Source organism: Macaca fascicularis, chromosome 3, assembly GCF_037993035.2.
Source record: "Macaca fascicularis isolate 582-1 chromosome 3, T2T-MFA8v1.1".
Taxonomy (NCBI): Eukaryota; Metazoa; Chordata; class Mammalia; order Primates; family Cercopithecidae; genus Macaca; species Macaca fascicularis.
This window is the reverse complement of record NC_088377.1, coordinates 21,431,933-21,445,964: the sequence shown is the minus strand read 5'-3', so window position 1 is coordinate 21,445,964 and position 14,032 is coordinate 21,431,933. Positions and strand designations below refer to the sequence as shown.

The 14,032-nt window shown below is 40.9% G+C and overlaps 1 protein-coding gene across 36 annotated transcripts in view; it reads right to left on the bottom strand.

Moving 5' to 3' along the window:
- MRPL39 (mitochondrial ribosomal protein L39) overlaps window positions 1–8,627 on the bottom strand; it is a 237,688-nt gene extending 229,061 nt beyond the window's left edge. For all 36 annotated transcript variants that reach the window (XR_010585418.1, XR_012432084.1, XM_074034187.1 and 33 more), the window contains exons 1-5: window positions 8,549–8,627; window positions 7,609–7,815; window positions 4,804–4,943; window positions 2,365–2,464; window positions 765–832 (exon numbers count right to left, since the gene is read on the bottom strand). Coding sequence is in view for 34 of the 36 variants with exons in the window: in XM_074034187.1 (XP_073890288.1) it covers window positions 765–832; window positions 2,365–2,464; window positions 4,804–4,943; window positions 7,609–7,815; window positions 8,549–8,621 (588 nt within the window). In the remaining 2 variants the exon portion in view is untranslated. The remainder of the gene's footprint in view (window positions 1–764; window positions 833–2,364; window positions 2,465–4,803; window positions 4,944–7,608; window positions 7,816–8,548) is intronic.
- Window positions 8,628–14,032: the final 5,405 nt, after the last annotated feature.

Below are 14,032 nucleotides of genomic sequence, written 5' to 3'. Positions count from 1 at the left end.
GGACATATAGTTTTGTTTAATTAAGAATTAGGTATTTGCCTATTCTTCCCAATCAGAATTACGTCTCCAGGCTTGATCTTTGATAACCATCAGCACCCCTTACCTACAGAGCACCTGATCTAGACTGTCCTTGTTAGGCTCTGTTGCTACCCAAGTCCCAGACCAACAAGGACCATCCTCATTACAAAGGCAGACCATTCACAAAGAGTTTAGTTTGTTAATATTTCGTTTGTTGATGCTCGAGTTAGCTTTGTCAAAGTTGGATTCTTTAATTCACCCAGCTCTCAATGTGCCCCTTGTATATACAGGGACCTCACTGTATGCAACAAGTTAAAATGGTTTAAGGGAGTGGTTTTCAAATTGTGCTCCAGTGATCCAAACAGGTATGGCGCCAGGCCCCCTACTACCATATCGGTCAAGATAGTTAAGTTTTTATATTTTATATTCTGGGCCTCTTGAAAACCACTACCTTAAAACCGCTTAGAAGGAACATCAAGAAAAGGTCAAGCAGGACATAGAGTTTCAAGACAACTGACCATGTTGATGTAAATACTCTCATTCATATATCTCTGTCTTCAATACGCTGAAAAAGCAACAACACCTATAGACAGACAGACAGACAGATACATAGATACACAGATAGATACATAGATTCTTTTAAATGTCCTCAATGTGCAGTACTATTCAACAAAACTAACACAGGAGTCATTCTAACAAAGAAAGGCAGACACTCTAAAATTAATACTCCAGAAGAATACACTTACTTTTGTTGGCATCCACTCATCAAGTTTGCTATCCAAAACTACGTCGTAACAGAAGGCACCAGAAATTACTGTAAATCCAACCAAAATAAAAAGCAAAGTCAAATCTGCCCTAACAGAAAGTTCCTAATTTGCAACAACTGAATATTTAGACTACGAAATGAAGGATTAGCAATCTCTCCCAACTCTACAAATTATAAAATGGTTGCCATTCTTCCAGCTGCTTGCCAGAGCTCTATCAAATTTCCCTTAGCCAAAAGATTGTTAACCCCAAATCACTAATCACTAATATTTTTTAAACATTGAAGTTTTCTTCAAAAATGCTAATTACCATACAGATTTCATAAAGTTATCAGATGTAAAAATTCCAGGTAGCCGAGGCAGGTGGATCACCTGAGGTCAAGAATTCAAGACCAGCCTGGCCAACATAGTAAAAACCAGTCTCTACTAAAAATACAAAAATTAGCCAGGCGTGGTGGCAGATGCCTGTAATCCCAGCTACTCGGGAGTCTGAGGCAGGAGAATCACTTAAATCTGCGAGTTGCAGGTTGCAGTGAGCCAAGATCATGCCACTGCACTCCAGCCTTGGCGACACAGCTAGACTCCGTCTCAAAAAAAAAAAAAAAAAAAAAAAAAAAATTTTCAAAAGAACAACATATTTAGTAAGAAGATAAATAACTTAATGGACATGAAATGCTATATTTCTTTTATATCGCCTAAATAGCTTCTTTTTGGCGTTTTGTTCTTAGAATCATTTCTTGAGTTTCTTTCACATATTTTAGGTATACCTACTTCTTTAAAAAAAAAAAATTATACATGTGATCTTACCAAACTTACTATTCCAAAATCCTAGTTTTAGCAAAATTACAATGTACACCCTTTCATCTCACCACAGTGCTGTCTCTCTCCAGAGTAACAGTCATATCTGGTGAAATATTACCACCTAAGGACAGCTCTTTCCAGCAGTCTACTTATACTCATATTTCCTCCTCCTCTACACATGCAATTTGGAAATATATGCTTAACGTTGTAAAAAAATAAACGCTGAGGGCTAGGAGCGGTGGCTCACGCCTATAATCCCAGCACTTTGGGAGGCCGAGGCAGGAGGATCACAAGGTCAGGAGATCAAGACCATCCTGGCTAACACAGTGAAACCCCATTTCTACTAAAAATACAAAAACATTAGCTGGGCGTCGTGACGGGCGCCTGTAGTCCTAGCTACTCGGGAGGCTGAGGCAGGAGAATGGCGTGAACCCGGGAGGCGGAGCTTGCAGTCAGCCAAGATCGTGTCACTGCACTCCAGCCTGGGCGAGAGTGAGACTCTGTCTCAAATAAATAAATAAATGCTGAGATAGTGGAATTCCATGAAATTCATATTCAAGACAAACATTTTCCAGTAATTCTATGATGTTAATTATTAACCTGCAAAGACTACTTCATGCTTCATCATAATAAGATAGATTTTGTTACTCATGATAAATGAAACATGTATAATGGTAATTTATACTAGATAAAATTAGAACTAAACTCTATACATCATCAAAAATAGGTACCAAAATATTTAAGGATCACAAAAAGACATATATTTATATGTGTACATTACCAGGAACTTCCGGAGCTCTGACCAAATTGACCATATATTCATCTTTGAATGCCCTCTCTATCACACAACCCATCATCATAGCACAGGAACGCCAATAAGCCTAGAAAAAAATACATACATATATAAAATATATATAAGCACACTGAGATTCACTAAAGTTTCGACAATATTAAATTGTAAGTGAACTTTTGACTTCGAAAATATTTCTCATATATCTCTGTTCGCACAACGTAGCAACAGTTACCATCAGACGATGACATTACCTCAACCAAGCAAAAATCAAGAAAGAATGAAGCATCAACTTCAGGTTCTTAGTAATGTTTCTGTGCAAGATACCAAGCACCATAATGGTTGTCAACCCTGACAGATAGTTTTATTATCTGAAAGTATTTTTTTTAACCCAGGATAAAGTTAACTTGTTAACAAACTTGTGCTAAAGTAAAATAAAGATATTAATTATGTAACTGTTTATACCATTTATAAATATGGAGAAAAAACTCAACTTTTATGAATGATTAGTGACTCTTATCCTACACCTAACACCCTAACATGTCGTTCAGATTACTCATATTTACAGCAGAGCAGCAGCAACTGGGCTTTCATCTTACCAGCACATTTTGATTCATGGACATGCCTGATTGAGATGGTATCAGAGCAATGACCTGATCAGTCACAAGGAGAAACCTGCAGTGTAACTGTCCATTGTGTTCCCCTCTTGCTGACACTACTCTGAGCACTTTTCAGAAGCTCTGTTTAACATTTGAGGACTACAAAAGTGGGATCACTTCTCCATTATAAATTCTATACAACCATATTACACTAAAAATAAGTACAGACCCAAGCCTTGAAGACAAGTGGCAACATGTACTTCTTCATCTATCCTACTTAAATGTCTTTAAGTGTCTGTTGAACTCCAGCCAGAATGCCTAGGTTCAAATCTGGGCTCCACTAGTTCATAAATCAGTAACCTTGGTCAAGCTGCTGAACTTCTCTTTGTCTCAGTTTATTAATCGGGAAAATGGGGAGAACAGTATGAACACTGTAGAGTTTGTATGAAGGTTAAACGAGTTAATACCCGTAAATCACCTAGAACAGTGCCTGATACATAATACATACATACCTATTGTTGGCTATTACTGTCATTTCTATCATTTTCTTGTTCAACTATTTCAACAAATATTTATTAAACACCTACTGTATGTATATCAAGAACTAGGTCCAATAAGGGAAGTGGTCCCTATCTTCACATTCAACAGTTTATGCTACAAGACAAAATTCAAATATCATATCTAGAGACTAGCCAAGTTGTGTGAGACCTTAGAGAAAAGAGGATTAATTTTGACAAGGAGAAACTTAGAAGGTACCACAAAGCAGATGGCCTTTTAATTGAATTGTAAAAAATAGGATTTTAATAGAGAGAAAAGAAAATGCTCATTTGAAGAAGGCATCAAAAAAAGCAAGGTGGATAGCACAGCATAAACCATTAGTGACTGATATAGTTTAGCTCTGTGTCCCCACCCAAATCTCATCTCGAATTGTGATCCCCAGGGGTCGAAGGAGAGACCTGGTGGAAGGTGACTGGATCATGGGGCGGTTTCCCCCAGGCTGTTCTCATGATAGTGAGTGAGTTCTCATGAGATCTGATGGTTTAAAGGTGTTCAGCAGTTCCCTCCCCACTCTCTCTCTTGCCTCCATGTAAGATGTTCCTGCTTCCCCTTCTACTATCATTGTTAAGTTTCCTGAAACCTCTCCAGCCATGAAAAACTGAGTCAATTAAACTTTCCTTTATAAATTACCCAGTCTCAGGGAGTTCTTTATAGCCATGTGAAAACGGACTAATACAGTGGCCAAGTACTCTAATGTGGCCAGAACAAGGAGGAAAAGCAAAGAAGCAAGGGGGAGGCCAAGCTGGAAAGGCAGGCTGGGAACAGATTATACAGGCCCTGGAAAGCCATGTGAATGTTATCAGGTAGGCAAGTTCTTTAGGTGTAAGTGACATGCTCCTTAGTCATGTCACTTAATAAAGCTGTTACAGGCCTGTAAAAGAACAACTTTTAAGTACCGGAAAAAAAAGTGGGGACATGGGTAAGCAGAAAGAGTTAAAAAGTTATTGAAATCATCTAGATAAGATGGTCAAACGCTGAATTCAAGCAGTAGCAGTGGAAACGGAATCACCCACAATATAGTGATTAATGAATGTAAGTTGAAAAAAGATATTAATATAAAAGACATAGCATACCAAAAACACCCAGAAATGGATGCCACTGATATTTTTTGAACTATAAAAGTGCCTAATCTAACAGGTAAAACATTGACTAAAGAGTACAACACAACATTTGAACTTGGCCATATTTTTACGTTACACCCCATAGGAAACAGGTCTTAATAAAAAGGTGAAGATACTGGGGAAATAGAAAAAGAATGTAGAGACAGAAATACCTTATTCACTTCTCCTGGATCACGATCTTTGAAAGTAAGAAATTTAATTTCACACGACTTTGTTAAAGGCTTATACATGTCCCAAGGCTGTCCATCCACCAGAGCCAGAATGGACTTCCTGCAGTACCACTCACTTAAATCTAGAAATTTAAAACACACTGATTATCTAACAAAATCCAGAGTGAAAAGGTACATGTTTAGGTGCTACATTTAGAAATAAAACAATGGGAAGGCAAGATTCTGCAGATTGTCCTTTTTAGAGAAAAAAAGTATATTACATCTATAATCAATAAAAAAAAAAAAAAAATACCCTACAAAAATTAGCCAGGCATGGGGGCACATGCTTGTAATCCCAGTTATTTGGGAGGCTGAGACAGGAGTATGGCTTGAACCAAGGAGGCAGAGGTTGCAGTGAGCCGAGATCATGCCACTGCACTCCAGCCTGGGTGACAGAGTGAGACTCCGTCTCAAAAATAAATAAATAAATAAATAAATAAATAAAATAATACCCGATATACTCAAGGTCTTATTGGTTATTAATAAAATTACCCAAACCATTTACAAAATTCATTAAGGCTATATCTAGTTTGAAATTAATTTGTCAATTATTAATGAAACAATTTTCTAAGAGTTACACTTGAATATTTAGAGAGCAGCATCACAGATGTATTTGGATAGATACACACACAACTCCAAAGAAAAGGGAAATATATTAACACACAGCTACAAAAATCAGTTCTAGATTGGTTTTGGGTCTTGCTCCCAAACCATCTCTTACTTCCACGACATAGATGCTTTAAGTTAAATACTGTAGCTACCATTTCTTCGTAATATGAATTCCCAGATAAACCAATCAGCTCTGGTCTGTTTCATCATCCCAGAATGCAATGCCAACTGTGATTAGATGTTCTGTAGTTACATAGCTACTCACAAAAGTACTCAAACTACAGGGTCTAAATTATCGACCCCTACATAAGCTCTGTAAAGACAGGGATCATGTCTACTTTTGCTCACTCATCAGTATATCCAGAGCCTAGCACCAGGCCTGGTATTCACTAGTACTAGCAGGTATTCAATAACAGTTTACTGAATGACTGCAAGCATGAATGACAAGAAAGTCTCAGAGCACGGGTCATGCTGAGGATGCTTCAGAAACTGTATCACTACATGTGATGTGTATAAAGCTCCTTAAGGGCCTGAGTTTTGTCTTATCCTCCTCTGTAATCCTAATGCCTATCATATGGCAGAGGTTCCAGAAATACTTGAAAACCAAATGAGTAAATATTTTATAAGTACTAATTCAAGTGCCAGAGTGAAGGAAGATTAAGAGGGAGTGTACACTCTTTAGGCCAGTTTAAGCTGATAACTAAAGTTGTTAATTACCTAAATGGAATCATTACTGAGTTTTCCAAAAGTTTAAGCAATGCAGCTAGTCATGCCTGTATCTATTTTGGCGCTTCTTTAATTTAAATAGTACCAGTTCTACCAAAGTTGTTAATTACCTAAATGGAATCATTACTGAGTTTTCCAAAAGTTTAAGCAATGCAGCTAGTCATGCCTGTATCTATTTTGGCGCTTCTTTAATTTAAATAGTACCAGTTCTACCAAAGGTACTATCAAAACATTTTGATCAAAAATAAAATACAGAGGTTCTTATTCCCTTCATTTCCACACCAAATCACACATGGGGCACAGCTGTCTCCTTTAAGATATAAATACTTTTATCGCAATCACATTCACCCCATGCACATTCCCAGTCACACATTTACATGTACATATAAATGCAAACAAAAATACAACACAGAGAGAGCTCAATGGAAGACAGATGATAGACGTAAGTTAGGCTATACAATGAAGAGGGGAGAAAGAAATTTCGGCAGCAAAAAAAGCTGATCATCTGTGGCCATGGCAACCCCTTTACACCAAAATCCTTTCTTGAGACCTGCATGGTGACTGCTCCCACCACATCACAGCCCAGCTAAAAGGAGCAAGCAAATCCCAGCTACTTGGGAGGCTGCAGCAGGAGGATAACGTGAGGCCAGAAGTTCAAGACCAGCCTGGGCACCATAGCCACCCTATCTCTCAAAAAATAAAAATAAATTAGCCAGGTGTGGTGGTGGGTGCCTGTAGTCCCAGCTACTTGGTAGGCTGAGGCTAGGAGTTTCAGTAAGCTATGAGAGTACTACTACACTCCAGCCTGGGCAACAGAGCCAGACCCCCATCTCTAAAATTAAATTAAAGGAGAAAGCACACTAGTAACAATGCACTGAGGTCTGGCCACCTTAATACACTCTGGTCTGGCCACCTTCTGCCAGAAAATAATCTAGTACCCTAAACAAAGCCAGATTCAAGAAAGCCCCAGGTAGGACAATCTGTGCACTATACTGCCAATCTTGCAATACTCATAGTACCCTCCAGAGCTAAAGGGACAGTGAATAAACAATAAGGTGCCAGATAAAGAACCTCTGGGAAATCCAGGGACTTCTGCGCCCACCACATCTGGCTAATTCATTTTTATTTTTTGAGAGACGAGGTGGCTATGGTGCCTAGGCTGGTCTTGAACTTCTGCCCTCAAGCTCTCCTCCTGCTTCAGCCTCCCAAGTAGCTGGGATTTGCTCGCTTTTAGCTACGGCTGTGATGTGGTGGGAGCAGTCACCATGCAGATCTCAAGAAAGGATTTTGGTATAAAGGGATTGCCACGGCCGCAGATGATCAGAAGTAATTACAACATCCTGTCTCCTGCACCAGTTCTTCCACACAGCTCAAGTAAAAGGGTCAAAACTGTAACCTGATTCTGTTACTTACGCATGGCACAACTGTAGGGAGTTGAAATGTTTTTATTCATCACGAAGACAGTACCGGGGTCAGTTTTCCCAACATGCTTAACTTCTATCTTCTCAGTTCGGGGAGTTAATGATAACTGCCTGGCTTTCTCTTTATTAAAGAGGTCATTCCGCATTTCTGTCAATTCTGTCGGCGACAGCTGAGAAGCTGGAGATGTTGCTATAAATCCTGTGAAGAAGTTACAATAAATATGAAGACTGAAAAAAATGATTAACATACTGCCAAAACTGCGCTCAGAGGTAAAATTAAACCGATTTGTAATATTAACAAACCCCAGCGGAAGAAACAGAGCTGGCCCAGATATGTGTCTCTACTTTTAAATCTGGCTCTTTCACATCAGATGGCTATTTCCCACCAATTTCCTCTGTCGTGTTTCCAATCAGTGCTTTACAATAAGGGGCAAAAAGTAACCAGGAAACGGAGTCAAAACTGGACTAGAGTCATTGGGAAGGTGAAGAAAGTGGTCGGTTTGAAAAGGTCTGAAGGAAAAGAATAAAATTTCAGGAAACTAAAGGTCCCATACCAAAACTATCAATATCCAGAATGAGAAACGCTGAGTTTATTTCCGAAAAGCCAAATCACGGGACCTGCCAAGGCAAGTCCGAGTACTCCCAGGGAAGACATGGACAGATGTGCACGGAACGTGCGTTGCTTCCCAGAGGCGGCCCAAGCTCCTCCCGCGGCCTGACCCTGACCCCTGCACTTGCCCCTGTCCTTCTCCAGCCCCTGGTTCCCATACATTTGTCCTCCCAGGCTGTGCAAGGCCGAACGCCGCGGCGGGACTGAGAAACCCTCCTCCTTCCTCTGCCCCGCTGGACGTCCCCGGCCCCGCCTCAGGTCCAATCCAGACAGACAACACTTTCTAGGCCTCCTCCCTGTCCCCATGGCCTCTGAAACTCACTCCAGCTGATCCCCAAACCGGATGCCACCCGCCAGAGCCGCAGCGCCCGGACACCCATGGTCAGCGCCTCCATAGCAGCGATGAGAACGTCGCGCGCAAGTCCTTCTTCGCCCTCCTCCCCCGGAAACGGAGCGCGCACTCGGAGTTCCGCAGGACAGTTATGTTCCGGACCCAGCACTCAGACTGCGCACGGCCACCAGGGGGCGTTAGGTCTCGCTGGGGATTCCGGGGCTGAGACCCCGAGATTCGGAGCCGGGCGCGTTACCTGTGCTCGATACCTGGGTGCTGTCACCGACCGAGAGGTGCAGGGCCCCCAGAGCGGTCGGCCTGCCTACCACCCACCACGTAGGCTCTGCAGGGAAACAGAGTCCCACAGGCGTCGTTGCCCTCCGCCTTCCGGCCTCTGCAGGTTCGATTCCGGCCACCCAGGTGAAGCGCTTGCTTCCCTAAAAGAATATATGTTTTTGGCGGGGGGGGCGGGGAATGGGGAAGGCGTCTTCTGTTTTGTCAGCGATGACATCTTCTAGCGCGTGTCTCAACTTTCAATTGTGCCGGGTAGGTTCTTAGTTCGGCTGGAGTGGGTCTGCACCCCGTTCTCCTCTTAGCCATGGTAATAGAGGCCTCGAGACATGTCGCCTTGACTTTGGAGAAGACGTTGTAATTCGTAAGAGCTCTACAAATTTTCTAGTTTAGTTTATGTAGTACAGGATGTATAGGAGAAGGCATCCCGGGGCAGAATTTTTGTCTCTAGTCCACTGATGTATCCCAAGCGCGCAGAACAGAGCACAGCTCACAGTCAGCGCTCAACAGATGTTTCTTAAATGAATGAATGAATGAATGCCCTTGCAGGCAAAACTCAGCGCATTGTCTAATTCCTCTGTCCTACCAGGACGTGAGTGTTATTTGAAGTAAGCACTCCGTAGGTACAGGATGGAAATGTTTTCACTTACAGTAGGTTAATATTGTGGCTTTACTTAAGAGTGTCAAATTCAGCCTTTCCCCCACTCTGTCCTTTGCCTTGCAATTGGAATGCGCCGCCACCAGGTGGAAGTGCCGTCTAAGGTACAAATATGACCCTGCGCCACGATAGACTGACTCTGTCCTTGGCCCAAATGTTACACTCACAACCACTGCGCCAGGAAAGTATAAGTATCTTCACTTTTTCAAACGGGAAATTAAGTGACGGAGCTTGGATTTACATCCAGGCTACATTTTACCAGGCTATATTTCATTTAAGATCCTAATTCAAACCACGAAATGTACATATATACATATAGGGTTGGGGAGTGAGTGTATCTTTTACTTCCTCAAATTTGCATACGATTCCCATGAAAGCTCTCTGTTTCGTCGGCCTTTTAGAGCCTGCACCCATTTAACCTTACCTAGAAACACTCTAGTGCCCTTAGAACATCTTAGAGCCACGTTGAAGCAAAGCCTCTGAACATAAACTTAAGCAAGTTTGATCATAAACCCATTGGAGGCAGGTAATTGGAGTTCACCAGTATGAGAAATTAACCTAGTTGAAAGGTTGTCACTAGTGATAATGGCCAAAAAATACTATGTACCAATCAGAGGGCTGGGTTTATTAATTTTCACAACCTACCCAAGCAATTGGCACAAAAATCTTCATTTTCCAGGAAAAAAAGTTCAGGTTTTAAGAGTTCGAGAGACATGCCCAAGGTAAATCTTAGGCCAAGAATTGCCCCCAAATATTTTCTTACTCTGAATCCCCTCTCTTGCCTTCTTTATCAACCAGCTCCCCAAATCTTAGTCTCACTCTGTCAGTGTCTCTGCCAAATAAAAAGAATCAAGTCTGTGACAGTAAATATCTAAGATAAGCCTGGCTTGTTACTGTGCCAGAAAGCCTATAACTAACTATAAAATACAGACAAACAGAAACATGTTAAAAAGGACGGGGTACCAAACTCAAAGGGGCTCCCGTTGTCCAAATTTGGGAGAGTTTGCATAACACAAAGAATAATGCTGAAATTTTATGACATGTACACTAAAAATTAATGAATCCGTAATGATACTCAAGAATAAATAAGTGTGGAAAGAATGAAGGGAGTTTTCTGTACCAAAACAATGCCAGATAATAAAAGTCGTATGAATAATAGAATAGGGAAAATCACCATTCTGCATCTACCAATGTAACCATTGGTACAGGAAGGGATCATCAATAGATGCTAAAACCAATAGAGAAAGTTTGTTGAGGATCAATATATTCACATAGTCTCTAAGTATCACCTCACAAATTACTGACAAAATACAAATGGATAAATGAAACTTTTCAAAGGAGAAATCTGGTGGATATCATCGTCAAGTGGTCAAACGTATTGTCACCCAAAATGAGACAATCTGACTTTATTTGTGCTTCTTGGTTGTGATATAAACAATATAATCTATGTAGTATTCCTCACATAAATATTTAACCTGAATCTAAAGAATTATGAGGAAATCAGGTATATCCAAAAAGTGATATAGTCTACAAAACAACTGACCTAAACTCTTCAAAAATGTAATGTATGAAAGATGAACCCAAAAAAGTCAAGAAACTGTTGTATCCCTTGTAAGTTGGATTCCTAGGTATTTTATTCTCTTTGAAGCAATTGTGAATGGAAGTGGGAAAACCTAGGTAGTACCATTCAGGACATAGGCATGGGCAAAGACTTCATGTCTAAAACACCAAAAGCAACGGCAGCAAAAGCCAAAATTGACAAATGGGATCTCATTAAACTAAAGAGCTTCTGCACAGCAAAAGAAACTACCATCAGAGTGAACAGGCAACCTACAGAATGAGAGAAAATTTTTGCAGTCTACTCATCTGACAAAGGGCTAATATCCAGAACCTACAAAGAACTCAAACAAATTTACAAGAAAAAAACAAACAACCCCATCAAAAAGTGGGCAAAGGATATGAACAGACATTTCTCAAAAGAAGACATTCATACAGCCAACAGACACATGAAAAAATGCTCATCATCACTGGCCATCAGAGGAATGCAAATCAAAACCACAATGAGATACCATCTCACACCAGTTAGAATGGCGATCATTAAAAAGTCAGGAAACAACAGGTGCTGGAGAGGATGTGGAGAAATAGGAACACTTTTACACTGTTGGTGGGATTGTAAACTAGTTCAACCATTATGGAAAACAGTATGGCGATTCCTCAAGGATCTAGAACTAGATGTACCATATGACCCAGACATCCCATTACTGGGTATATACCCAAAGGATTATAAATTATGCTGCTATAAACACACATGCACACGTATGTTTATTGCGGCACTATTCACAATAGCAAAGACTTGGAATCAACCCAAATGTCCATCAGTGACAGATTGGATTAAGAAAATGTGGCATATATACACCATGGAATACTATGCAGCCATAAAAAAGGATGAGTTTGTGTCCTTTGTAGGGACACGGATGCAGCTGGAAACCATCATTCTTAGCAAACTATCACAAGAACAGAAAACCAAACACCGCATGTTCTCACTCATAGGTGGGAACTGAACAATGAGATCACTTGGACTCAGGAAGGGGAACATCACACACCGGGGCCTATCCTGGGGAGCGGGGAGGAGGGAGGAATTGCATTGGGAGGTATACCTGATGTAAATGACGAGTTGATGGGTGCTGACGAGTTGATGGGTGCAGCACACCAACATGGCACAAGTATACATATGTAACAAACCTGCACGTTATGCACATGTACCCTAGAACTTAAAGTATAATAATAATAAATAAGTTAAAATAAATAAATAAATAAGTAGATTCTGAGGGAAAAAAAAAAAGAAACTGTTGTAAATTAAAGGAGACTAAATAGATCTACATTTATTATCAGTGCATGGTCCTTGCTTGGATTTTGGATCAGGAAAAAAGTTTACGAAGAATGTTACTGTGACAGAGAAACTTGAACATAAACTATATACTAAATAATATATCAATGTTATATTTCTTGGATATGATCATAGTGTCATGGTCATATAGGAAATAATCCTCGTTCTTACGATATATATATTAAAATATCTAGGAACCAAATATCACTATGCCTATAACTAACTCTCAAATGTTTCAGCAAAAATAGGGAGCTCCATACTGAGGGAGGGAACAAGACAAATTTAGCAAATGTGGCAAAATGTTAACAATTAGGGGGCCGGGCGCGGTGGCTCAAGCCTGTAATCCCAGCACTTTGGGAGGCCGAGACGGGCGGATCACGAGGTCAGGAGATCGAGACCATCCTGGCTGACATGGTGAAACCCCGTCTCTACTTTAAAAATACAAAAAACTAGCCGGGCGAGGTGGCGGGCGCCTATAGTCCCAGCTACTCGGGAGGCTGAGGCAGGAGAATGGCGTGAACCCGGGAGGCGGAGCTTGCAGTGAGCTGAGATCCAGCCACTGCACTCCAGCCTGGGTGGCAGAGCGAGACTCTGTCTCAACAACAACAAAAAAAAATGTTAACAATTAGAGAATCTAAGTGAGGGTGTTAGTTGAACTACTCCTTCAACTTTATTCTGAAAAGTTTCAACGTTAAAACTTTGGAGAATAACTTCAGTGGTTTTCAACCATGAAAGTTTATTTTGCTTATGTTGTCTGTCAGTGACAGCAGCCACCAGCCAATCGTGGCTCTGCAGCTTTATTCCAGAATTCAGGCTGTAGAAGCAGCCCCTACTTGGTCTTGTGCTTCTTGTGGCAGAGGGAAAAGAGTGCAGTAACCACCTTGTGCACTGGCTCTTAAGAGCTTCTGTTCAGACTCACCTATGTCTCAGCCACACAGTCCCCTGGCCCCAGCAAGTCCCATGGCCAAGACCAATGTCAATCAGGTAGGATGCCTCCTGCAGGGAGCCAGTAGATGAAGTTATGTACTTCACATTCAAGGAGGAATGCAAATCACTGGAATCAAGATTGAATAATAAAGCCAGGTTTCATGGCTCACTCTTATAATCCCAGCACTGTAGAGCAACCGAAGTGAGCAGATCCCTTGAGCTCAGGAGATGGAGACCAGTCTGGATAACATGGCAAAACCCCGTCTCTACAAAAAAGTACAAAAAAATCAGCTGGGTGTGGTGGTACTTGGGAGGCTGAGATGGGAGAATCACCTGAGCCCAGGAAGTCGAGGCTGTAGTGAGCTGTGATTGCATCACTCCATTCCAGCCTGGATGACAGAGTGAGACCCTGTTCCAAAAAAAAAAAAATCCAGTGACACAGTAATTTTCCCGAGATCACAAAGATGATCTGGGGCTCAGTCTCAGATCTGGCTGTCTCCAAACCCTATACTTTCTTTGTTCTCAAATTCATATGCTTTTTAAATCCAAATATTTGGTTTCACATTTTCAAATCATTATACATTTACTTGTTGGGATATTTTGTCTTTTAATTTAAAGCTTCCTAATGAAAAGTTTCACTCTCAGTTCTTTTTTTGATTCACAAGTTCTTACCAAAACCCCACACAGGATACCATTGTTGAGAGTTCTCAAT